We start from the raw sequence: 25510 nt of genomic DNA, 5'->3' as shown, positions 1-25510 counted from the left end.
ACATGTGTATGTATGTGCTTGCTTGGCCGTGTGGACTCGTTATGTAATAAATGAAGTAGCGCAATGACGTCAGAAACGATTTTAATCTTAATTCAGATCTAAAACAATGCTACTAATAATCTAACTAACCCGTAATAGTGACTCATAAAATAAAATAGGATACATTTTTGAGCAATTGCTACTTAAGTACTCGATTAAGATTAGATATTATATATACACACGGAAGAGTCCAAACTGCACGTGTCGAAATTGCAAGAGAAAACATTGTGTTACATTTATTAAGAGATTTACGTACGGACAAAGGATGAGTACTAATTAGCCAGTTGTCAATAGACGAAATACTTCAGCATATAAACCTCATGGTCTAGATTGTCTAGTACCATTTTCGTTGTGGTAAACGTTAATTATGGTCTAGTTGTTTAGTGACATCTCTCTTCGTTGTGGTAAATCCATTTCTTGTGCAGTTATATATGCTCTCGACCACGATGTCGTAGATCTAGTTAGAGACAATATTATGCCCTTTTTATACATTGGCTGTTCGTGGTGACTCATTTGTATTCATTAAGGTAGGTATCTTGTGATTTGACAAATGGTAGGTTTACAAAATTACAAACCAAAAAATAAATATAACTTGCTAAGTCATTATTTACTTAACATAGGAACCGCGTACGCATGACAGGCGCGCGTCTAATTACGTGGAACCGCTAGTTATAACTTGGGCCTAACCTAGATGCACCATTAAATCTTTGCAATGGGCTTTATATAATATGTTTAGGTCTACATGATTATGATTAGCATAACGAATTTTAGCTCTTTTACACGGTTCGAGGCTGAGCTACTTAAGATTGAAATATTTACTTAAATTTTGCTTATGGTTTGCTGAAATATATATTTTTTTTTCCTTTTTGATTGCTTATTTTGTCGTCAAAAACTATTTTTCTTATTTCAGAATTTTTAGTTATTATAGTGCATCCATAGATCCTCTAATAAAATTTAATTTATCTAAATTTGATTTAGTGTTTTTGATAAAATCGATGATATTTATATTGATCTTTAACAGACGTATAGAAACAACAACAAAAAAGAGCTGACTAAAGTACATTCTTAATGTTGTTATTAATCTTCTTACCTTTATGCTTGTTGGTCATGCTGTTGGTTCTTGCTGGTATCTTTCTGGTCTGCAGGTATATAATATACCTCAGTGTTTTTTAAAGATCCTCTTTATATCTATCTAGTGACTTAAAAGATTTGTTCTCGTTTTTTTGCTCTTTTCAGAGAGTTAAGAAATGCATGTTGAATGCTTTGGATGTTTCTGGGGATGAGCGTAGAAATCTTATCGATTGTGCTCGTAGAAGTTATGCTTTAGAGTCACAACGAGCTCTCTGGAGAGATAGTCCTAGTGTCAATGCTTGCTTTCAAGAGAATGCTAGTATTTATGGAATCTATTTGAAGGCGGTGAATCTTACCATTCAATCTAAGTTCTTCACAAGATACAGTTATTCTCTATTTTGGGGATTCCAAGTAAGTTGGGATCTATTTTTACGTTCGTTTCAGGTTTGGTTGCTGTTGCAACGTCTATTAGTTTTTGAATCACTCTTAACTAATGTCAAAATGTTTTCAAAATGTTTTCAATATTGAAAGCAAATAAGCACACTTTGTGAGTTTGTGGAAACTTGACCCCAAGTTACTCAGTCGGAGAAGTTTTCTTTACAATGGGTATCATTGGACTAGGGCTTATGCTTTTTGTGCGGCTTATTGGTAATATGCACAACTTCCTTCAGTCTCTTGATCGAAGGTAAGCACATTTCATGAAATAGTATTTCAATAGTTTCTTGGCTAAATGACCAAGTGTGTGATGATGACATGTGCATGTTCTGTTGTAGGAGGATGGAAATGATGCTGAGACGGCGTGATGTGGAGCAGTGGATGAGCCACAGACTGTTGCAAGAAGATATAAGAAAGTTTGTGCACTGTGGCATTGGATTTTCATAGGCTATGTAATGTTTCCTTCAAAAATCTAATCCAACTCAATAAGTGTTCAACGTTTTCAGGAGAGTGCGGGAGGCTGAGCGGTACAATTGGGCTGCGACTAGAGGAGTTAACGAAGAGTTGCTCTTTGAGAATATGCCTGATGATCTCCAAAGAGATATAAGACGACACCTCTTCAAATTTCTCAAGAAGGTAAGCTTCAATAAGTAACAGCCACATGAAAGCATTAATTAGTATCCATCAGTCAGTATTCTTTTTGTGTACTAAAGACTCCATAATGTTACAAAAATCTACTTCTGAATCCAACTGTGTATACAGATAATAGGAATAGATTAACCACTACTGAAACTCAATTGTAAGGCTTTGAAATTGTTAATGGGTTTGCAGGTGAGGATATTTTCCTTGATGGATGAATCAATCTTAGATTCCATCCGTGAGAGGCTGAAACAGAGGACTTACATAAGGGGTAGCACGGTGTTGCACAACAAAGGTCTAGTTGAAAAAATGGTATTCATAGTGAGAGGTGAGATAGAGAGCATTGGAGAAGACGGCTCTGTTCTGCCATTATCGGAAGGCGACGTTTGTGGTGAAGAACTTCTCACTTGGTGTCTTGAACAGTCTTCTATAAACCCTGGTATCTAATAAGATTTTGACTCTGTGTTTAACTTAAAACATAAATCTTGTTAGAAGACACTTGATTGGAAAAGCTTGGAACTGAACTTGCAGATGGGACGAGGATAAAGATGCCACCAAAGGGATTGGTTAGCAACAGAAATGTTAGGTGCGTGACAAACGTGGAGGCGTTTTCGCTGAGTGTAGCAGATCTTGAAGATGTAACGAGCTTGTTTTCAAGATTCTTAAGAAGCAATCGAGTACAAGGAGCCATAAGGTACGAGTCTCCTTATTGGAGGTTACGAGCAGCTATGCAGATTCAAGTTGCTTGGAGATACCGAAAGAGACAGCTCCAGAGTCCAGTTACAACCGTTAAATTCGTAATAATTTCAAAGTATGTACAGCTTAGCGGTTGTGGTAAATAGTTGTAATACATAAGATGCCTCGATGACTCATTCGTTTGTAATCTTAAGATGGCTCAGTGATTCACTCATTAGTGAAATTGAAAGCTGAGTATGAAACTTTACTCTCATGAGTGTTGTTTCTTAAGTTCCAATCATAAATGTGTTCTTTACTTCAGTTCTCTAGGCGGTTTTATGGTTAACCAATGAAAAAAATTACACAGTCGACTGAAAACATAAATCAGACCGACGTGGCTTGAGTAGTTGGGCTTGTAATTTTGGCCCATTTAATATTGCTCTTAATTACTAGTATTTGGTACTTTTTTAACTGTAAAAAAGTAAGATAAAGAAACAGAATCAGCCATGTAGTATTAGTATATGACAATTTGGCTCCAATTAATTGGTGACCGTTGGTAATCAAATATTTCAGAATTATTAACAAAATCGTGAACACATTTTAAAAGGAAAACATCTTAATTATTTCCTCTTAATACTGAATATTCAATATTTTCCACCATTGACTTGTAATATTCATGGATTTATTTCCATAAACACTCAAAATTTACAATGCATAAACAGAAATTAAAGAAAAAAAAGATAGACACAGAGGAGAGAGGGGGAGAGAGAGAAGAGACAATGACATAAACAATGTAATAAAAAGTCAAAGTACTGATTGACTTTTTTCACTTTGGGAAAGAGATATGGCTAAACTACGTATAAAAGTGAAAAAGAGCTATGGCCTTACAGAAAATGACCAAAAAAGGGCAAATAAGAGTTCACTAAAAACTACTACCGGTAGTTAATTTGACTAAGAATGTACTTTAGTAATCAAAATACCACAATGATATATATAGCAATATTTCTTCAACATTTCAAGACCCAATTTTGCATGGAGAAGGTTTCGAGAAGAAAGAAAGAACTCAGAAACAAAAATAGTATAAGAGATAAGGTTAATTTGGATAAGTGTATTTACTGTAAATAAGTGTGTGAAAAAAAAGAAACCCACATCGTTCGTCGAATGACATTTTCATTTCTATATTTTATCGATTCATCTACCAGTTGTAAATATAATACTAATCTACCAAACCAAATACATCATCATCATCAACCAATTGGAACTAAAAGTCAGTTTCCAAGAAAAGTAATGTATCTTATGGAATTGTAAATGGGACAAATAAGTTTGTATACTTTGTTGATTTGTTCAACATCATGTCTCTCAATTGAAAAACAATGTAAACAACTTTAACTAAATCATGCGACTTCTCTACCTCCAGATTTCCACAAGTAGGAGATTAATTAGTACAACGTACCAACTGAATTGAAACTGACATTTCCTCTCTTAAATGAGTCATTCATTTTCTCACTTTCAGAAGGTCACTAATTGACAAAGAAAAAAAGAAAAAGAAAAAAACTGAATTCAAGTGAAGCATTGAGCTACATCTTATATAACATCTATGTGACAACCAAGTAACAAACCACCAAACTTACAATATAATCATCAAGAATGAAGAATACAAACTAACGGCTGTAACTAGACTGAGGAGTGTATAATCTATGAAGCCGTCTCCTACGGTATCTCCACGCCACCTGAATCTGCCTAGCCGCTAGTAGCCTCCAATATGGAGACTCGTACCTTATGGCTCCTTGGACTCTATGGCTCCTTAGGAATCTCGAGAACAAGCTCGTTACGTCTTCAAGATCTGCTACACACAGCGAAAACGCTTCTACATTTGTCACACACCTAACATTTCTATTGCTAAGCAACCCTTTTGCTGGCATCCTTATCCTCGTCCCATCTGAAGGTTTCAAAACATACTCAGTTCCAAAGCTAAAGTGCTACATAACGAACCAAAAACGTTGACATTTATAAACACTGAGTAAAAAAAGGGATGGTACCGGGGGTTACAGAAGAGCGTTCGAGGCACCAAGTGAGGAGTTCTTCACCACAAACATCGCCTTCCGATAATGGAAGAACAGAACCGTCTTCTCCAATGCTCTCCATCTCACCTCTCACTATGAATACCATTTTCTCAACTAGTCCTCCGCGGTGCAACACTGTGCTACTCCCTATGTAAGTCCTCTGTTTCAGCCTCTCACGGATGGAATCTAAGATTGATTCATCCATCAAGGAAAATATCCTCACCTGCAAACCCATCAACATTTTAGTAGTATTCTCAGAAATGGTTAATTTTTGTGAGATATACAGCTAGATTCCATAAGTAGCTCTTTAAAACACTCTGAGAGAGATAGAGCCATGATGTGGGAACTGGACTCTGATTTTTACCTTCTTGAGAAATTTGAAGAGATGTCGTCTTATATCTCTTTGAAGGTCATCAGGCATATTCTCAAAGAGCAATTCTTCGTTAACCCCTCTAGTAGCAGCCCAGTTGAACCGTTCAGCTTCTCGCACCCTCCTGAAAATGTTGAGCAAACTTTTCACTTAGTTTTATAGTGACACTACAGAAACTGAGACCAATGCAATTCTTTAAAACAAAAATCTTCAACTGAGAAGCAAAGTATAATAGGTATAAGTCCACATACTTTCTTATACCGTCAGGCAACCGTCTATGGCTCATCCATTGCTCCACATCACGCCGTCTTAGCGTCATTTCCATATTCCTAAGATGGACATAGCAAGATCACCAGAGTACTTTAGTAATTCAAAAACCAACCATTATCAACTTTTGTACAGTGATGTAATGATAGAATTTTCTACCTTTTACCAAGAGCTTGAAGGAAATTTTGCATATTACCAATAAGTAGAGCGAAAAGCAAAAGTCCCAATCCAATGATACCCATGGTAAAGAACACCTCCCCTAGAAAGTAGCTTGGGACTTGGTTACCAGCAAGAGTGCTGATTTGCTTTGAGAATTATAAAGAAAAAATGACATTAATGAAGAGTTCCAAATATGACAATCAATGCAAAGTAGTTGAGTATTTGTTTTTAGCTTGCTACTAAACAACTGAAAGAAAAAGAAAAAAAAACACAGTTACCTGAAACCCCCAGAAGAGAGAGTAACTATATCTTGTGAATAGACTAGAATGATTGGTAAGAATGACTGCTTTCGAATAGATTCCATAATGAAAACCATCTTCTTGGAAACAAGCACTGGCACTCTCATTATTTCTCCAGGCAGCTCGTGCTAGTACATCGCTGCTATTTCCATTACCACAGTCTATAAGATCTCGACATCCACGGTCAAGACTACCGCAAGCATTTCGAAGGCATTGGTTAACTCTCTGTAAGAGACAAAGCAATAGGGAAATAGACAAGATAAGTATTCTAAGCATAACCGGATGGATATATGAAAGGACATTTTGAGAACTTTTTCATACCTGCAGACCAAAAAGATACCAGCAAGAGCCAACAACATGTCCAGCAAGCATGAAGGTGAGAAGATTAATAACGAAATTGGCCCAGGCTGACTCAAATATGAAACCGGTCGGTGTTTGTCCAGCAAGAAATGGTAAAAGTCTATATAACTTTGGAATGTATTGGAAAAGAACTGCAGCTCTTAAAAGGTTTTTTGCATAGTTTGCTCCGGATACCCCCAAGTGTTTTGGTATTATCCATAATATCAATATCTGTATACGAAAAGAAGAGAAAGGAGAAATGTGTGGTAAACAACATTTTCTGATTACCATATTACTTAAAAGCAGTAGTAACTCTTTACATTACAATACCTGTGGAAGTGGCATCACTATGAACAAGTCAAGGGAAAACTTTCCTCGGAGGTAATGGAGGGCAATTTTCTTCGGCTGACTAACTAACTGGCCAGCACCAACCACAGTAGACTCTGGAGCTACATAAGCTAATCGGAACTGCAACAAATATGGAAGAAGGGAGCACTAAAGCCAACAGATTTTGTTTTAAAAAAGAGATGGAGTAAGTATAAGCAAAGGAAACAAACCTGTAGTAGAATGTTAAAAAAGAACATAACATCTGTTACACTTCTTACAGCTACAAAAGCTCTAGTCATTGGCCAATCAATCATAATGCATTTGTTTCTCTACAGTAAGAAAGATGGTTAAAAAGGTTAAAAGGAAAGATAACAACACGGGAGAAGCAAATAGATAGAGAGAGGTATCTATGAAGGAAAGACATACCTCTTGGGCTTTGATGAGGAAGAAGAAGAGAGGATCAATAAAAATAGCTAACAAGCATGAAAGGGCAAAGAATTTAGTCCAGCTTTGAACCACTTTGGCATGAGGATTCATGATTCCAGGAAAGTATCTATTAGCAGAGGAAACAAAACTCCTAGCCCAACCTTTAGCATCATCATACAGAGCATTATGGAACTAGCAAGGAAAATGAAAGACTCTGTTTCAGCAACATTATTTACTTGAGACTGAAGCTATTTTGTGAATGTGAAGTAAAAAATAAATCAAAACTTTTACCGTGGAATCAAAAAGGGCAGAGACTCTGGAATGAGGGATTTGAGCCGTCTTACGGTTGTAATAAGAAGGACAAGTAGTACAGTAAGGATCATTACACATCCCCAATTGTCCAGATTTCAAGAGATTCGCGTGGTTCAAAACGAACTCATCGTCAAGCTGAGAAGAGGCACCAGAAGAAGTAGCAGTAGTAGTAGTAGAAGGATGAGGAAGAAAGAGAGGTTCAGGTTTGCGAGTAGAGGTAAGAGGACCACTCATTTGAACTAAAGGAGGACGTCTCTGAGTTCGAAGAGGACCCGTGTAGCCTAAAACCACAGCTGAGTTGTCGAATCCGTCAATGGAAGAAGTAGGGTTTGAGAGGGACACGCTACGACTCCTGGAAGTGAAATCTCTGGTACGAGATGATGAGTCTGAAATTGGAAGCATGGGAAGATCATCGTTCTCGTTGCGGGAAGCCATTTTCTTGTCCAAAATCAAGGTTTCAAGAAAGAAAGAATCTTAGGTCATAAGGGGAAAAAAAATCTGAGACGGACAAGGAAGTTGGAATGAAGAAGCAGAAGAGTTTGAGAGTTTTGGTTAATTGGTGTGAAGAAGAACTAAGGAAATGAGACGACGATGACCAAGTCAGGGGTCTTCTTCTTCGTATAGCCCCGTCAAGGAAGAGAGTGTATTATTGTAAGTAAGAAAAAAAAATAAAAAAAAAGAAACTCATGTCTGGAAAAGTCAATCAGTACTTTGACTTTTTATTACATTGTTTATCTCATTGTCTCTTCTCTCTCTCTCTCCTCTGTGTCTATCTTTTTTTTTTTCTTTAATTTCTGTTTATGCATTGTAAATTTTGAGTGTTTATGGAAATAAATCCATGAATATTACAAGTCAATGGTGGAAAATATTGAATATTCAGTATTAAGAGGAAATAATTAAGATGTTTTCCTTTTAAAATGTGTTCACGATTTTGTAAATAATTCTGAAAAATTTGATTACCAACTGTCACTAATTAATTGGAGCCAAATTGTCATTTACTACATGGTGTTCACTTTTTAGTTTCAGCCGCTTAGCTTTTTTGTTTTCTTAAACCTTTCTGGATAAGATTCATTATACTCCTTACATCATATATATATGCTACACTTAGCATTTAACCTATGGTTTTGCAAACCACTAATATCCACTTAGCATTTTGGGCTTACAACAATATTAATGGCCCAAAGCCTTTTACTACTTCTTCTCCCTCATTCTCGTCGCTTTTTCTTCCTCTATCTTCTTCTTCGATCTTCTTCACCTCTTGTTTAATCTCTGATTATTCACTCAAGTTTAGGTATTAATCAAAGGTTTGATTCCAACACTCCCTCTCAAACCTTCTGATTTAATCTCTAAATTCCCAGGCTGAGATTTGATCTTTATTTCCTCCAAATCTTTGTTGTTGATTTTGATTCCCATGTGAGACACACCTCTCACAACGTCTGCGTAGCTCAACGGTGAGTCTCTTGTTCTTTTCATCACCTCTTCCCTTGAAGATTTCAACTTATTTCCCGAGTTGGTGTCTTTTTCCGGATTCATCTCTATCCCCTTCTTTTTCTGTTTATGCTGGTTTTCCATAGAATGATTTTTCTTGGTGACATGCAACTCAGGTTCAGCCATAGTGGTTTTAGCATGATCTTCTTCGATGCTACATCGCTTGTTCGGTTTTGGTACCACTCCCAGTTTAGATCGGAGTTCTTCAAAGTGTTTTGTTCCAAGAGGTTTTGTCAGTACGTCGGCGATTTGTTCTTCACCACTGCAGTAACGTAAGTCAATCACTCCTTCTTTTTCTGCTTCATGAACAATGTGATAACGAATCTGGATGTGCTTAGTTCTCCTATGTTGAACAGGATTTCTTCCAATCGCTATAGCCGACGTGTTATCACAGTAAATGGGAACTCCTTTGTTGGTGTCTACTTTCAATTCATCCAGTAAACGTTTCAGCCATACTGCGTGGTTGGTGGCCGCACTCAATGCCATATACTCTGCCTCTGCAGTGGATTGAGCGATTGTGTCCTGCTTCTGGGTCTGCCAAGTAAACATTCCACTTCCTAAGGTGAAACACATTCCCGTAGTACTACGCATATCTTCTTTACAACCAGCCCAGTCGGAATCAGAGAATCCAATCAACTCAGTTTGGTGCATCTCTTGAAACCTTAATCCATACTCAACTGTTCCTTTTACATACCTTAATACTCTTTTAGCATCCTGTAGGTTTCCTTCTTTTGGATTTGAAAGGCTCCTTGACAGGTAGGATGCTGCAAAAGCAAGGTCTGGTCTCGTCGCAGCAAGATACAGTAATCCCCCTACCATACTTCGGTATTTTCTTGGATCTTGTAGCTCAGCTCCATCATCATATCGTTTCACATTTGGCAAGAGTGGCGTGCTGACGCTATTACAGTTCTCCATACCAAACTTGGTCAGCAACTGTATAGCATACTTTTGTTGGCTTAGAAACACTCCTCCTTCAATGTAAGTTAGCTCGAACCCAAGAAAATACTTGAGTTTTCCCATGTCAGTCATTTCAAAAGCTTTACTTAGATTTAACTTAAACTGCTTGATCATATCCTCATTGCTCCCTGTAATAATAAGATCATCCACATATAAGCTTATTACCATGATTTCACCTTCGAGTTCTTGAGTATACATGGCTGCATCACAATCACTTCTTTTGCACCCTTGTGACACAAAGTATGAATTGATTTTGCTGTACCAGGCTCTTGGTGCTTGTTTCAGGCCGTATAGGGCCTTCTTTAGTTTGTAAACTTTGTTTTCTGCTCCCTCTATTTCAAAGACTGGTGGTTGCTCCACATACACTTCTTCAGTAATTTCCCCATTTAGAAAGGCTGATTTGACATCCATCTGATGCAGATTCCACTTGTTTTGTGCAGCTAGAGTAATGAGGGTCCTTATGGTGTCATGTCTAGAAACTGGTGCAAAAGTTTCACCATAGTCCTCCCCGTAAGTCTGTGTAAACCCTCTTGCCACTAGTCTTGCCTTTAATTTCTTCATTTGACCACATTCATCTGATTTGACCTTGTATATCCATTTGACTGATATAACTTTCTTATTTGTAGGTCTTTTTACCAGTTCCCATGTTTCATTCTTGTTAATGATGTAAATCTCATCACCCATTGCAATCTTCCACTCCTTACTATTCATGGCTTCATCAAAAGTAGTTGGCTCTTCCCACGTAAAGTAGCAAGATTCTTCAACCTGATTTGCTTCATTCCCTAAATCTTCTTCATCACGATATATCTCACTTAGTTTCTTCACTTTGTGGATTTTTCGGGATGAGCTGCCCACTTCTGGCGCACTATCGCTTAGTTGAAAAGGTATGGGATTAACATTTCCTCTTTCATTTTTGTCACTTGACTGGATTTCTGGCCTTGAGTCCCTTTCTCTTTATTGATCAATACTTGTTTTCTGATTGGTATTGATATTGTTGGGTACCGCCTCTCTTTGTTCCTTTACTTCTTCGTGGGTTTCCCAATTCCAACTTTTGGTCTCTTCAAATATGACGTCTCTTGACACTTCTATCCTCTGTGTTCTTAGAACATATATCCTGTATCCCTTGCTCACACTGCTGTACCCCATGAGTATAGCTTTTTCTGATCTGTCATCAAGCTTCTTCCTTCTTGCTGCAGGGATCCAGGCATAGCATATGCACCCAAATATCTTTAGGTGGGCAACTGAGGGCTTGTGGCCACTCCAAGCTTCAAGGGGTGTCTTAAGATCCAAAGCTTTTGTAGGGAGTCTGTTTTGGAGATATGCAGCAGTAAATGTGGCTTCAGCCCAAAACTTGTCAGGCATTCCTTTGTCCTTGAGCATGCTCCGTGCCATATCCATCAGAGTTCTATTTCGACGTTCAGCAATTCCATTTTGCTGAGGTGAGTATGCCACTGTGAATTGTCTCTCAATTCCATTCTCTTCTAAGTACCTTGAGAACTGCTCTGATTTAAATTCACCTCCTCTGTCTGATCTCACCTTCTTGATCCTTTTTCCCGTTTGATTTTCAACCAGGTTTTTGAATTTTCTGAATGTGGCAAAAGTTTCCGACTTCAGCTTCAGGAAATAGACCCACACCATGTGTGAATAGTCGTCGGTGAATGTGAGAATATATAAACTTCCACTGCATGAAGGTGTCTGCATTGGTCCACACACGTCAGTGTGAATCAGTTCTAGCACATCTGCACTTTTGGTCTCAGACATCTTCGGGAACTCTACTCTACATTGCTTCCCTTTAACACAAGCTTCACACACATCCTGGATTACCTTAAACTTTGGTAACCCTTTTACCATCTGATTTGTTTGAAGGTTTTGTAAATTGTGGAAGCCTGAATGTCCCAATCTCTTGTGCCACAATTCAGATATGCTGTCTTCTCTTGCTATTCTCACACTTTCCTCAGCAACTTGCATTCTCAACGTGTACGCCTTCCTCACCATTTCCACTTCAGCAATTTTATCTCCATTTTGGTTATGAATTATGCATTTGTTTCCCACAAATAGCACTTGGTATCCATTTCTTACCATCTGAGGTATACTTAGGAGATTCTTATCTATTCCTGGAACAAGGAATACATCTCTGATTACTCTAATTCCTCGCTTTGTTATTACTTCGACATTTCCTTTCCCATCAGTCATTAATCTAGCACCATTTCCTACCCTAATAGGAATATGGACTGACCTGTCAATAGTTGTGAAAAGTTTTTCTTCCTTGGTCATGTGGTTAGTTGCTCCGCTATCAATTAGCCATACTTCTTCACTACTCACTTCCTCTCCGACGTGAGCAGTGTTAAACAGGGCTGACTCTTCTTCTTGAGTTTGTTGTTTCTTGTTATTCTGACAAATCTGTTTGCTTTTGCAGTCTTTTCCAAAGTGTCCAGGTTTCCCACAAACAAAACACCCTCTCCTTGGTCTGAATTGTTTGGAGGCAAACTGGACTTCATATCGACGTGTAAGGTAACAGTTGTCTGCTCCATGATTGAACTTCTTACATATTTTACACTGCTTCTTCTTCTCTACTGTTGAACTACCCTCTGACTCCATAATTCCTTCAACAGATACAAATCCCTCAAGTCTTGAAGATCACCAAGATTGACCGAGCTCTGATACCATGTTCACTTTTTAGTTTCAGCCGCTTAGCTCTTTTGTTTTCTTAAACCTTTCTGGATAAGATTCATTATACTCCTTACATCATATATATATACCACACTTAGCATTTAACCTATGGTTTTGCAAACCACTAATATCCACTTAGCATTTTGGGCTTACAACAATATTAATGGCCCAAAGCCTTTTACCACTTCTTCTCCCTCATTCTCGTCGCTTCTTCTTCCTCTATCTTCTTCTTCGATCTTCTTCACCTCTTGTTCAATCTCTGATTATTCACTCAAGTTTAGGTATTAATCAAAGGTTTGATTCCAACACATGACTGATTCTGTTTCTTTATCTTACTTTCTTACATCATATATATATAATAGCACAGTTTTCTCTCACATCCACGTCAGCCTAATATTTAACAAATTCTGTGGGCCAATATTATGTTGTTGTTTTATAAGCCCACATCTTATACCCCAGAAAAATATAAGTCCAGGAAAAAAACTATAGCCATCGTTATTCGTTACTGCAGAAAAAAAAAAAAAGAACAAAGGAACAAAATTAAAATTGAATTTGGGGAGAAGATGAAAAGGAGCAGCTCATCCGATTCCCCTGAATCGATTATGTTGTTGTCTCACTCTTTAGTCATCAGCCTTCTTCTCCGATCGTCAACCTCCGGAGAGCTTTCTTCGGCGGTTTCTTCTCTGTTTTCTACTCAAGGCTTCTCCTTCTCCTCTTATTTACTCTCCCCAAATTATTTGGAAAACGTTTTCTCATGAGATTTCTCTGTTTTCTACTTGAGGTTTCTTCTTCTCCTCTTATCCTGAGATTTAGGCTTTTATTTGTTATTTTTTCTTTCTTACAATCCATCTTAGTTTTAGAAAGAGATCAATTACGGTAGTTGAATCAATGGAACTGTATTTCATGGTTTTAGGTATGGAGAGGAATCTGCTTCTCACGTTTTTTGGCTATGTGTTTTTTTGTTTGTCTTCTTTTTAATTTCCGTTTGCTTTTTTTCTCTGTTACTGTAACTTAAGAAAGCAAAAGACGCCCTTAGACCTTCGTCTAGGCGAATCGGAATTGGATTGTTGATTTTGGGTATTCAATTGGAATTGGATCGAAACCTAACTTACTGTCTCATTTTGTTAGTTCATTTTGGGTTAAAATGTGAATTCCCTTTTTACTTTGTGTGAAATTGTTAACTATAGTTTCAGTGAATGAGCTCTTTTGGGTTTGTGCAGGCATTTGATCATGCTATTGCTGAGTTGTTTTTCCTTTGTTTTAAGTTCTTCTCATATATGATTCTTATATTATGTTTGAAATTATATAAATTGAAAATTCAATAAAACTGTACATATATTAGTGATAGTGATTACCGATTTTACAAGAACAAAAATGACCAAGGAGTTGGCTGGTCCGATTCCATTTACCAGAACCTTTATTGTGTTTTAAACACTTCCCAGTTTCACTCTCACTGGATTGGAGAAATGAACACAGTCCCTTGGATTCTATGGCGCCTTTGGAAAAGTAGAAATGATCTTGCTTTTTAGGGGAAGGACCATAATGCTCAAGATTTAGTCCGGACAGCGGAAGAAGATGAAAGAGAATGGAAGGTCAGCAAGGAATCTCAACCCACTGCACATGCGTCAGGGATAATACCAACTACGGGTAGAGGAGGCTGGCAAAAACCTCTAAATCAATTGGTTAAGTGTAATAGTGATGGAGCATGGAACGCTGAGAGTGAACTGCAGTATAGGCTGGGTGCTAAGGAACTCAGAGGCAAAGTCGTTATGGATGGGTGCTCGTGCCATACCCAGAACCAAATCAGTATTGGAGACAGAGGAGACAGAGCTTGAAACTCTCAGGTGGGCAGTCCTCTGTATGTCTCATTCAACTTCAGAAAAGTAATCTTTGAATCAGACTCGCAGCATCTGGTGTCTATCATCAATCAAGGAACAGATGTACCTCAAAGTGACCCAATTATTTAAGATATCCGACACCTACTCCAGCATTTTGAGGAATCAAAAGTAGTTTTCACTGTCATGAAGGGGAACATGGTGGCTGATAGAATTGCTAATAAAGCCCATTCTTTTACGAATTATGTTCATGTTCCTAAGCTTTATTCTATTATGCCTAGCTGGATTAATTCTCATGTGATTGCAGACCAGTTGTAAAAATTTGGTATCTTTGTTGGTTAATAATATGAAGTTGTTGAGCCCCAAAAAAAATATATATATATATACAAAGTTAATGTTTATGTCATACACCCATGAACGGGTGACGAAGGTTGCACCAAATAAAAAACTCAATTAACAAATGTAACATAACATTTCAATCTTCTTTTTAGTCAATATTATTCACTAGAGATACACGAACCCTAAAGATTAGCATATATAACACATACTATATGATTAGACATGGTTTCTTATTTGTAAGTCCAGTTCGTTTTGATATTCGTAAGAATGTAATCCCATTTTAAATAATATTCCTTGAAAAAGAAAAAAAACAACAAAAAATAATTCTCTCAATTTAAATCTATTTTTTTAAGAATAATAACATAAAAAATAATAAATTCAAATACTTAATTTATATTAGTGTGAAGATTGTATACCAATTAGTATGATTATGTTTATGCAAAGTAAACAAAAAAAAAAGGCTTCCAACGATTAAAATAAAAACATTAAAACATTAAAAAATATATATATATATATGAATCGCTTCCTAAAATAAATAAAAACAAAATTGGCACACACTATATGGTTTGATTCATGTGCTATGTTCAATTGTAAAACATTTTAACAGAAAAATCAATAAACTATCTTATAAAAAAACAAAAACTCAATGAAACTAAACTATAATTCAGTAGAAACAATCCTAACATGTACAGCAAGGCCCAAACTTATTATTAACCCAAAAAAAATGAATTTATTTCAAAAATTTTAAATGTATGACAGTAAAAAAAATAAATAAGGAAAAATATAATAAATGAGTACACGTAACAAAAACAAAAAACTAAACAAAAGGTTTATCTTATTTATAACACTGCTCACAATTTCGTTTAAGTTTAAGCATATAATTATTCCAAACTAAATCAAAAACATTTCTTGACATATGATACAATGCCACACAAATGAATAACAAAATATAAGATTAGAAGAAGAAAAAACAACAAAAAAGCCAAACTAATACGAAAAAAATCACAAAAAATCAACAATAAATAGATAACCATAAAAAAATTTACAACACAAACACTCCGCGCGGATCTCCTATCTAGTTTAAAAAAGTACCAAATACTAGTAATTAAGAGCAATATTAAATGGGCCAAAATTACGAGCCCAACTACTCAAGCCACGTCGGTCTGATCCCATTTATTTATCCAACTTGTTTTAATCGAATGTGTAACTTTCCATTGGTTAACCATAAACCGCCAATAGAACTGTAGTGAACATTGGTTGGAACTTTAAAAACACTCAGGAGAAAGAAGTTTCATACTCATCAGCTTTCAATATCACTAATGAGTGAATCACTGAGCCATCTTATAGATTACAACGAATGAATAATCACTGAGACATCTTATATATATTAGAACTATTTACCACAACCACTAATACTTAGAAATTATTACTAATCTACCGAACCAAAACATTATCATCCAATTTAACGGTTGTAACTGGACTGAGCAGTGAATAATCTCTGGAGCTGTCTCTTTCGGTATCTCCAAGCCACTTGAATCTGCATAGCTGCTCGTAACCTCCAATAAGGAGACTCGTACCTTATGGCTCCTTGAACTCGATTGCTTCTTAAGAATCTTGAAAACAAGCTCGTTACATCTTCAAGATCTGCTACACTCAGCGAAAACGCCTCCACGTTTGTCACACACCTAACGTTTCTGTTGCTAACCAGTCCCTTTGGTGGCATCTTTATCCTCGTCCCATCTGCAAGAGTTTCAAAACATATTCAGTTCCAAGCTTTTCCTCAATCAAGTGTCTTCTAACAAGATTTATGTTTTAAGTTAAAAGTTATGAACAGAGTCAAATCTTTATTAGTACCGGGGTTTATAGAAGACCGTTCAAGACACCAAGTGAGAAGTTCTTCACCACAAACGTCGCCTTCCGATAATGGCAGAACAGAGCCGTCTTCTCCAATGCTCTCCATCTCACCTCTCACTATGAATACCATTTTTTCAACTAGACCTTTGTTGTGCAACACCGTGCTACCCCTTATGTAAGTCCTCTGTTTCAGCCTCTCACGGATGGAATCTAAGATTGATTCATCCATCAAGGAAAATATCCTCACCTGCAAACCCATTAACAATTTCAAAGCCTTACAATTGAGTTTCAGTAGTGGTTAATCTATTCCTATTATCTGTATACACAGTTGGATTCAGAAGTAGATTTTTGTAACATTATGGAGTCTTTAGTACACAAAAAGAATACTGACTGATGGATACTAATTAATGCTTTCATGTGGCTGTTACTTATTGAAGCTTACCTTCTTGAGAAATTTGAAGAGGTGTCGTCTTATATCTCTTTGGAGATCATCAGGCATATTCTCAAAGAGCAACTCTTCGTTAACTCCTCTAGTCGCAGCCCAATTGTACCGCTCAGCCTCGCGCACTCTCCTGAAAACGTTGAACACTTATTGAGTTGGATTAGATTTTTGAAGGAAACATTACATAGCCTATGAAAATCCAATGCCACAGTGCACAAACTTTCTTATATCTTCTGGCAACAGTCTGTGGCTCATCCACTGCTCCACATCACGCCGTCTCAGCATCATTTCCATCCTCCTACAACAGAACATGCACATGTCATCATCACACACTTGGTCATTTAGCCAAGAAACTATTGAAATACTATTTCATGAAATGTGCTTACCTTCGATCAAGAGATTGAAGGAAGTTGTGCATATTACCAATAAGCCGCGCAAAAAGCAAAAGCCCTAGTCCAATGATACCCATTGTAAAGAAAACCTCTCCCACTGAGTAACTTGGGGTCAAGTTTCCACAAAGTGTGCTTATTTGCTTTCAATATTGAAAACATTTTGACATTAGTTAAGAGTGATTCAAAGACTAATAGACGTTGCAACAGCAACCAAACCTGAAACGAACGTAAAAATAGATCCCAACTTACTTGGAATCCCCAAAATAGAGAATAACTGTATCTTGTGAAGAACTTAGATTGAATGGTAAGATTCACTGCCTTCAAATAGATTCCATAAATACTAGCATTCTCTTGAAAACAAGCATTGACACTAGGACTATCTCTCCAGAGAGCTCGTTGTGACTCTAAAGCATAACTTCTACGAGCACAATCGATAAGATTTCTGCGCTCATCCCCAGAAACATCCAAAGCAGTCAACATGCATTTCTTAACTCTCTGAAAAGAGCAAAACAACGAGAACAAATCTTTAAGTCACTATATAGATATAAAGAGGATCTTTAAAAAACACTGAGGTATATTATATACCTGCAGACCAGAAAGATACCAACAAGAACCAACAGCATGACCAGCAAGCATAAAGGTGAGAAGATTAATAACAAAATTGGCCCAGGCTGACTCAAATATGAAGCCGGTCGGTGTTTGTCCAGCAAGAAGAGGTAAGAGTCTATATAATTTTGGAAGGTATTGAAAAAGAACCGTAGCCCGTATAATCTGTTTCTCAGCTTCTCCCCTGGGTGTACCCAAGTGTGCTGGTAGTATCCACAATATCATAATCTGTAAGCAAAAGAAAAGAGAAATCTACCGTTCAAACGACATTACTAGAGTTAACATTAATAAAAAAAAACATTTGAAGGTTAATAATACTACAATACCTGTGGAATGGGTAACACTATGAACAGATCAAGAAAAAACTTTCCTCGGACGTAATTGCGAGCAATTTTGCTTGGATGATCAACTAACTGGCCGGCACCAACTATTCTAGATTCAGGAGCTACATAGGCCAACCTAAACTGCAACACATATATGACCAGAGAAGCATTAAAGCCAATAAAGTTCGCTTACATATATAGGGTAAGGAGATGGGAACAAAGGAGACACACCTGAAGCAGCATGTTAATAAAGAATATAAGATCCGTTATACTTCTAATAGACACCAATTTTTTTGTCATAGGCCAATCAATAGCTATGCATTTCTTTTCCTGTAGTAGTACTAAACTCATGACATTAAACGTAGACAAACACAAGCAAGAGAATGATAGAGCAAGAGAAGGGAACATACATGGTGGATCAATAAGAGGAACAAGAAGAGAGGATCTATAAATATGGCCACTAAGCTTGAAAAGGCTAAGATTCTAGTCCAGACTTGAACGAATTTGGAATGAGGATTCATGATCCCTGGTAAGCATCTACGAGCAGAGGAGGCAAATCGCTTAGCCCAACCTCTAGCATCATCATACAGAACAGTGTGAAACTAAACAAGAAAAACAATACAAAAGGAAAGACCTTTAAGTCAGCTATGTTTACTTGAGTCTCTCAAAGGTAAGTAGAAGAAGCAACAATGTACATACTCATACCCTAGAGGCAGAAACTCTGGAAGTGTGAAATTGAGCAGCTTGGCGGTTGTAGTAAGAAGGACAAGTAGTACAGTAAGGATCATTACACATCCCTAACTGTCCAGATCTCCAGAGATTTGCGTTTTGGAAGACAAAATCTTCTTCAGGTTGAACATTAATGGAATGAGGAGGCTCTTGAGGAGAAGGAGGGGAGAGAGGTTCAGTTCTGCGAGTAGAGTAAAGAGGACCACTCATTTGCACCAAACGAGGTCGTATTCTCTGGGTTTGAAGAGGACCTGTGTAGCCTAAAACAAAACTCGAGTTGTCAACTCCTTCAGTGGAGAAAGTTGGGTTCGAGAGAGAAAGACTACGATTCCTGAAAGTAAAAGTCCTAGAGCGAGCACGAGGAGGTGTTACTTCTGGAAGAATGGGGAACTCATCATTTTCGTTCGAAGAATCCATTCTTGGAGACTAATTGGCACTAGACAACAAAGATCAAAAAACTGGTTTGAGAAGAAAAGAAGAAGACCCTGAGAGTGAAAACCCAATGATATAGGAGAACGATGATGACAGCAGAGACTAGGACTTTGTAAGCAAGTGTGGACGACCTTTCTATAAGTAAAAAAAAAAAAAAAAAAACAAAACAAATGAAATAATACATTTAACTTTGCATGAAAACAAAGAAAATAAATGTTACATTTTAGATCTCCTGTTGAACCCATCAACCAAAATTGAAAAGGAATTTGTGTGTTGTTTATTAGTAAGTACTTCTTAAAGCAAAAAGATTGGAAGAGAGGAAGCTGCCTCTCTTGTGTTACTTTGATAACTTTTTCAAAAAATAATAGTATGCCCCATATAAATAAATACAGAGAAAAAAAAAACAAAAACAAAAAAGAATAAATTGGAATGGTCTCACCAACCTTCACAGTTGAGCTTTTTTGAATGCATATACTAATAAATAAATAAAGCGTGTGATTGTGAGTGAATAAACAAACACAGATACTCGTTTCTGAAGAATTGAGAATATTGTAATGTAGCTCTTTCTTCTCTTCTCTCTACTTAGAATAACCTCTCTCTTTCAGGCAGGTCCTAGTGTTTTCTCTCCTTTATTCCTTTTTACAACTCACTTTGTATTTATATTTTAAGTATATATGCTTAGATCAATAATTGACATTAGTTAATCACCAACTACATGCTCTCTCTCTCTCTTCTTTCTGATAATTTTTTAAAAAAAAATTGTTATGTCAGACTTGTCAGTTAAGCACTGAATCTCAAAATTCAAAAATATGATTTATTAAGCCCAATCGTAAACGGGCCGTAATTACTAAGTCCAAATACGTAAGACACGAGTTAACGTGACTGGTACAAAATCAAATGCTTGTTGCTTTGGCGGATTTTGCCTGTTAAATATGCTCTCTGCACTACTGATACAAACTGATCACACGTGTCAGCTCTCATCTCTCTCTCTCTCTCTCTCTCTCTCTCACTACTATTTCTTGGTTTGTATCTTCTTTCCCACTCCGATCCTTCTTTAATACTAGTATTCAGTGATCCAAAACATCCTTTTCTGTAGCATTTATTATCTTCTTGCAAAAATCATCAATGTCTCTCTCTCTTTCTTGATCTTTGCATATATTCTCATTTTCATTGATAGAATTTATACAAAGCACTAACCAAAAACAGGTGTCTCTTTTCCAGGTTGAAGAAGATGAAGAGCAAAAGATCCATGGAAGCTACCCATCCTCCTCCACAGTTGCCATCTCTCTCCGGTACTATCCCTCTTCCATTTTCAAATTTCTTCTCTCTCTCTCTCTCTCTCTCTCTCTCTCTCCTCATTCTCTTTTTGGAGCTTTTCACACTTTTAAAATTTCAAAACACACAAAAGCTTGATACAGAAAACAGTGGACCCCCTTTTTTTCTTTTTTCTCAGTTTGTCTCTTTTTCTCTCACATTACTTTTTGTCTGAAAAAATGTTGGAAACAGATCTTGAAGCTCGGATGCAAATCCTTCGTGTGTCTGCTTTTGAAGAAAACAAAGGAGATGATGATACGTTTGCTCAACGAGCTGAATGGTTTTACCAGAGACGACCCCTCCTTCTCTCGCTTTGTCTTGACCTCTACAACGGCTACATCACTCTCTTGGGTCGTTCTTCTCATCCTACCAAACTGAATCTGCAGCTGCTTAAACCCACAATCTCTCGTCCTAATCACACTCTCCAAGACGACAACGGGGACGACTGCATTTCAGACATTGATTCCGTCAGTGAGATCAGTTTCGACAGCAACTTATCCTTTCAACAGAGTCAAGATTCTTCTGCGGTTTCACAGAAAGTGGATGAGCTTGTTTCTCAACTCGTGACCGCAAACTTGGACAAAGAGATTGTGCAACACGAGTTACTTTACAAAGAGCAGCAGTTTCACGAAGCCTCCAAGACTATTGAGCTGTTGAAGAAGTTCGTCATGTTGCTGGAGATGGAGAAGGAAGTAGCTGTTGAGGAAAACGCTAATCTTGGCTACAAGCTCACTTCTCTCTTGGAGGAGAACAGAGAGCTGGCCACAGAAGCTTTGTTCATGAAGAACGAAGCTGTTGGGCTCGCGCGGTGTGTGCTTAAGATGAGAGATGATCATTTTAACAAGGTCTGCCTTCTCCAGAACCGCATCTACTCGCTTCAGGCATCAGGGAACTCGGAGCCCGCCTATGATAAGGTTTCATCCGGATGCTTTGGCCTGGATAAGTATAAGACCAAGAAGAAGAAGGAGAACAAAACCGAAGAGAAAACTGGATTCAAGTGGTTGAAGAAGCTCAGCAACATTAACCTGTTTACAAAGCCAACAGCTGCTGCTCCATCATGCTGCACTTTCAACTTGCCTAATTAGCTTAATCCTAAGGTGTATCAGTAAACTATGAAAAATGCATACACGACTTAGTGTACGTTCTATCGCTTTATTATGTGTAATGTTTTTCAGTGCATCTCCCCGATGCACTGTTTGTTGTAGCCCGCAAACAATGTGTGACTCCTTGATCCACATATGTATGGTTTTCATGACTAACTTATCTGGTTAACACAACAATGTCATGACCTTCCCACCCACAAATGTTTACTGCTATATAAACATACTGTATTTCTGAAAGAACTGAGAAAACAATAGGCTAGGAGACAACAATGTTTCATATAAGAAGCCGAGTCTCCGGCACGATTATACTCTATGCCATTTTCTCTTTATCTTCTCTCATGCTAATATCTGAAGGAATAGAACATATAGTCGGCGACAGCAGTGGCTGGGAGCTCTTTACAAACTATACCAACTGGATACAAGGAAGAGAGTTTCATGTAGGCGATGTCCTAGGTAATTTTTCTAACTCCTGGATTCCTAAATTCGTCAAAATCAAAGTTGATTAATACTGTCCTACTTCTTCAGCAGTCCTCTAGTCCATAACAATGGTAAGGAAATATAATAAAGTTGTTTTCAGCATTCAACATGCTAAATCTGTTCATCTTCTTCAACAGTATTCAACTACAAAAGTGACCAGCATAATGTTATGCACGTTAACTCTACAGCATACACAGATTGTGGAACAGACAACTACACATCTCTCTTCACCAAAGGCAACGACTCAATAATTATATCAGAAGTTGGAAAGCTATGGTTCATATGCGGAGTGGATGATCACTGTGAAAATGGCCAGAAGCTAAGCATTAACGTAGCTCCTTGAGTACCGTAATGGTTATTAAAGATAGGCAGCTTGGTGTTTGGGTAGTCTTTAGTACCAAAAATAATGTCATTAACTTTGATAATATCATTTGAATAATATATATATACAGCGTAATTTCATTACATCTTGATACACTAATAACCTATATGCAAGCCTTGCCCCTCTGGAAACCCCAACCTTCTCCCCCAAAAAAGAGACATTTATTGTAAGGATCTAGTAGAGGAAAAAGAATTACCTTTTTTATGACAAACACGTAGACATCTATCAGTATGCATCCAGATACAACTCCCAATGTCAGAATACTTCTATGTCGCATCTACTTCAACAACTTTATTTTGAAGGTTTGCAATCCGGGCCTACAATGATAGTTAAAAAACCAACAATTTATGTACATGTCTCGAACAGAGATTCCAAATCAGTGCATTCACTCTGCCAGAGGCATAGAAGCTTAACTTCCATTGGGAAGGTACCTCTATGCTTAAGTGCTAAATAAAGGAGGCAAGACATGTAACAAAACAAACCTTGAATGATTTAGATCTGCGAAGAGAAGGATCTATCTCTAGACATTTCAAGTACGACTTCTCTGCGAGATCATATTGACCTTCTGCTACGTAGACATCACCTTGGCAAATGTAGAGCTGGTAGATAAAGTAATAAAATAAGAATTCAAACATGGAATCCACAAAATCAAAATAGAATCATTCCATTGTATACCTCAGAATAGTTGGGAGCTAAGGCTAGAGCTCGGCTTATATCTTCAAGAGCCCCACAGTAATCAAGCATTCCCAATTTTGCTACTGCTCTGCAATCACCAGATTCTAACAATCTAACCATCTTAGAAGAAACAGTAACCAAAAGATACAATTTTGGTCCTTTTTTTGTTACCTGTGTTTGAAGATTCTATGCAAGCCACCGTAGGGTTTCAGCTCTAAAGCCTACAACCATACACATCTATGGTCAAGCAAGCTCCACAAGAATGGATACGAAACTGCGACAAATATGTAAAGCCTACAGACCTGAGTTAGAAGTGCTTCGGCTTCCAAGAAGTTCCCCGCATCGATTTGAGAGAGAGCATTGTTGGTGAGCGCTAAAGCGGTGAGGGCGTCTGCGACGGCAGAGGACGAAGAAGCTTCACGACCACCGTCACCACAGAGGCTGAACAAGATTTCAGCAGTACGAGAAGGTGTGGCGCAGTGACCGAGGAGGAGACCTTGAGGGAGAGCAACGAGGTTTGGACCGGCGCCGCATCGGCCGAGGCAACCGGAGGGAGTGACTCGGAGTTCGGGAGGTGCTAGAGCCGTTAAAGTCTCGAGAATCTGGAAGGAGCCTTGTCTCCGGCAGGTGCGATTCGTACAAACGCGAATCTCTTTCACTTGTTCTCCTGAGCTCCGGCAGCTTAACGCCGGCAAACCAACGGAAGCCATAAACGATAAGAATATGAAAATTACGAAACAAAACCAAAATAAATTTAATAAATAATGGTTCTTAACCGGTTTGACTAAACCGGATTTCACAATTGTACAGAAACTCAAATTTAGCCAATTGAGCTTTGTTTCCCAAACAATCAAACATGATTTTGAGTTTGTTCCAACTCAAAGACGAAGATAAACATCACTAGACATTGATACTTGATCAAATTAGTCAGCTCAAAACTAAAATTGACTCTGAAGTATGAAGCTTTTCAACCAATGGTTATTCGACACAAGTAGTATACACTAAAGGACTTGTGGACTCGAAAGACACAAGACGTGGCGATTTCTCTTCACTTGAAATATGATGACCATGAAGATTACAAATCATGACCAACAAGGCAGGAGCAACCATTTACATTAACTAAGGCTATTGAACATCTACAATAACTGGCAAGGACACAAATCATTAAAGGTTTCAGCAAATCGTTATGGAGGATCAACATCATCTTCTTGGTTTAAGAAGCGGAAACCCATAATGTATCTGTACTCTCCAGTGCCAAGACAGCGAGAACAGTCACTTAATCCACTCCCTCCACAGCTCCTACACCTGTGACCAAAACTTTACACTTCTTTAGTTCTTGAATCAAATATATCAGAGAGATACAAAGCCACAAGAACATCTTTTGTCTTCAAAATATGTTACCATTTGGGCCACTCTCCTCTTGGAAGCATTTCCACATCCACACAATTAGTCCTCCCTTTAATCATATTATCACAAAAAAAAAAAAGCAAGAATTCAAGTTTCTGTATGAGACTTTTTAAAAGTTAAGAAACAGAGAGAGACAAGTTCTGTTTCATTACCTTTCCCACTACAGTTGAAACAATCAACTCTTCCAGTTCCATGGCAGATTACACATCGGTCTTTCTCCCTTCTCTTCACACACGTCTTAGCTCCGGACTGCTAAACATCGAATACCCCCTTAGCACTCTTATTTCAGATATCAAAAGTCTAGAGATATAGAAATTGAGGTTTTTTGGTTTCACACCTGAGTTCTGACTCTCCATGAAGGTTTGGTGAGATAGAGCCTAGGTTGGCTCTGCGTAGGTTTAGAATTTGGAACGCCTTCCTCTGGCCGGACAGCCATCGCTGCCGGGGGAGGTAGACACGCGTGCGCCGCCATCTCCGTCACTCTTTCAGTCTACCAGACACCACAATGGCTCTGTTCCTCTTCCTCATTCCAGTTTCTGATCCTCTCTCGGGCCTAAGGCCCATCTCTCTTAAGCCTTTTTGAATCTTAATAAACCCGTGGCCATATTAACCAAACCAGATTGATTTAGTGTGTTTCAGGTTCGGTTCAATTTTATTCGATTTC

The 25510-nt window shown here is 37.8% G+C and overlaps 6 protein-coding genes, 1 long non-coding RNA gene and 1 pseudogene across 12 annotated transcripts; 4 read left to right on the top strand and 4 right to left on the bottom strand.

Annotated features, from left to right (window-relative positions):
* The first annotated feature begins 2 nt into the window (after positions 1 to 2).
* On the top strand, positions 3 to 3026 carry LOC104705251 (putative cyclic nucleotide-gated ion channel 19; annotated as a pseudogene).
* A 1290-nt stretch (positions 3027 to 4316) lies between these two features.
* LOC104782537 (putative cyclic nucleotide-gated ion channel 20, chloroplastic) lies at positions 4317 to 8223 on the bottom strand. Its single transcript, XM_010507501.3, has 11 exons — positions 7401 to 8223; positions 7110 to 7301; positions 6914 to 7012; positions 6687 to 6824; positions 6339 to 6587; positions 5997 to 6242; positions 5719 to 5864; positions 5544 to 5621; positions 5287 to 5416; positions 4899 to 5145; positions 4317 to 4798 (listed from the first exon to the last, which is right to left on the bottom strand). Exons 1-11 carry the CDS (start codon positions 7854 to 7856, stop codon positions 4521 to 4523), a joined length of 2259 nt encoding a protein of 752 aa, XP_010505803.2. The 5' UTR covers positions 7857 to 8223; the 3' UTR covers positions 4317 to 4520.
* Positions 8224 to 13003: 4780 nt separating this feature from the next.
* On the top strand, positions 13004 to 14613 carry LOC147949635 (uncharacterized). Its single transcript, XR_015559095.1, has 2 exons — positions 13004 to 13317; positions 13450 to 14613. It is a non-coding gene; the product is annotated as an uncharacterized LOC147949635 (long non-coding RNA).
* A 1339-nt stretch (positions 14614 to 15952) lies between these two features.
* Positions 15953 to 20119, bottom strand: LOC104782454 (putative cyclic nucleotide-gated ion channel 19). 2 transcript variants are annotated; one of them, XM_087453064.1, is made up of 12 exons: positions 19932 to 20119; positions 19033 to 19492; positions 18738 to 18929; positions 18559 to 18657; positions 18331 to 18468; positions 17984 to 18232; positions 17648 to 17893; positions 17393 to 17538; positions 17227 to 17304; positions 17007 to 17136; positions 16565 to 16811; positions 15953 to 16450 (listed from the first exon to the last, which is right to left on the bottom strand). In XM_087453064.1, exons 2-12 carry the CDS (start codon positions 19471 to 19473, stop codon positions 16173 to 16175), a joined length of 2244 nt encoding a protein of 747 aa, XP_087309190.1. In that variant the 5' UTR covers positions 19474 to 19492; positions 19932 to 20119; the 3' UTR covers positions 15953 to 16172. The 2 variants fall into 2 exon arrangements, with proteins under 2 accessions (XP_087309190.1, XP_010505696.1); XM_010507394.3 differs by lacking the exon at positions 19932 to 20119 and having other exon boundaries at positions 19033 to 19621.
* On the bottom strand, positions 18373 to 24176 carry LOC104782516 (uncharacterized). 2 transcript variants are annotated; one of them, XR_015559081.1, is made up of 6 exons: positions 23742 to 24176; positions 23611 to 23660; positions 23440 to 23527; positions 23247 to 23363; positions 22961 to 23081; positions 18373 to 18468 (listed from the first exon to the last, which is right to left on the bottom strand). XR_015559081.1 is itself a non-coding variant. In XM_010507468.2 (5 exons), the coding sequence occupies exons 1-5, from the start codon at positions 24147 to 24149 to the stop codon at positions 23031 to 23033; spliced, it is 714 nt and encodes a 237-aa protein (XP_010505770.1). In that variant the 5' UTR covers positions 24150 to 24176; the 3' UTR covers positions 22773 to 23030. The 2 variants fall into 2 exon arrangements, 1 of the variants encoding a protein (XP_010505770.1); XM_010507468.2 differs by lacking the exon at positions 18373 to 18468 and having other exon boundaries at positions 22773 to 23081.
* On the top strand, positions 20373 to 22082 carry LOC104782482 (kinase-interacting family protein-like). Of its 3 annotated transcripts, none has more exons than XM_010507441.3 (3): positions 20373 to 20510; positions 20710 to 20780; positions 20995 to 22082. In XM_010507441.3, exons 2-3 carry the CDS (start codon positions 20720 to 20722, stop codon positions 21885 to 21887), a joined length of 954 nt encoding a protein of 317 aa, XP_010505743.2. In that variant the 5' UTR covers positions 20373 to 20510; positions 20710 to 20719; the 3' UTR covers positions 21888 to 22082. The 3 variants fall into 3 exon arrangements, with proteins under 3 accessions (XP_010505743.2, XP_087309209.1, XP_010505736.2); XM_087453083.1 differs by having other exon boundaries at positions 20410 to 20615; positions 20695 to 20780; XM_010507434.2 differs by having other exon boundaries at positions 20423 to 20615.
* Positions 22133 to 22847, top strand: LOC104782505 (mavicyanin-like). The gene is made up of 2 exons (XM_010507458.3): positions 22133 to 22358; positions 22520 to 22847. Exons 1-2 carry the CDS (start codon positions 22175 to 22177, stop codon positions 22723 to 22725), a joined length of 390 nt encoding a protein of 129 aa, XP_010505760.1. The 5' UTR covers positions 22133 to 22174; the 3' UTR covers positions 22726 to 22847.
* Positions 24177 to 24383: 207 nt separating the features above from the next.
* On the bottom strand, positions 24384 to 25425 carry LOC104782524 (uncharacterized). Of its 2 annotated transcripts, none has more exons than XM_010507490.3 (4): positions 25184 to 25425; positions 24999 to 25095; positions 24841 to 24895; positions 24384 to 24744 (listed from the first exon to the last, which is right to left on the bottom strand). In XM_010507490.3, exons 1-4 carry the CDS (start codon positions 25316 to 25318, stop codon positions 24624 to 24626), a joined length of 408 nt encoding a protein of 135 aa, XP_010505792.1. In that variant the 5' UTR covers positions 25319 to 25425; the 3' UTR covers positions 24384 to 24623. The 2 variants fall into 2 exon arrangements, with proteins under 2 accessions (XP_010505792.1, XP_010505784.1); XM_010507482.3 differs by having other exon boundaries at positions 24999 to 25098; positions 25184 to 25417.
* Positions 25426 to 25510: the final 85 nt, after the last annotated feature.

This window comes from Camelina sativa, chromosome 1 (genome assembly GCF_030686135.1).
Source record: "Camelina sativa cultivar CO46 ecotype springtype chromosome 1, ASM3068613v1".
NCBI lineage: Eukaryota > Viridiplantae > Streptophyta > Magnoliopsida > Brassicales > Brassicaceae > Camelina > Camelina sativa.
The sequence above is the reverse complement of the archived record's forward strand: the minus strand, read 5'-3'. Positions and strand labels throughout refer to the sequence as shown.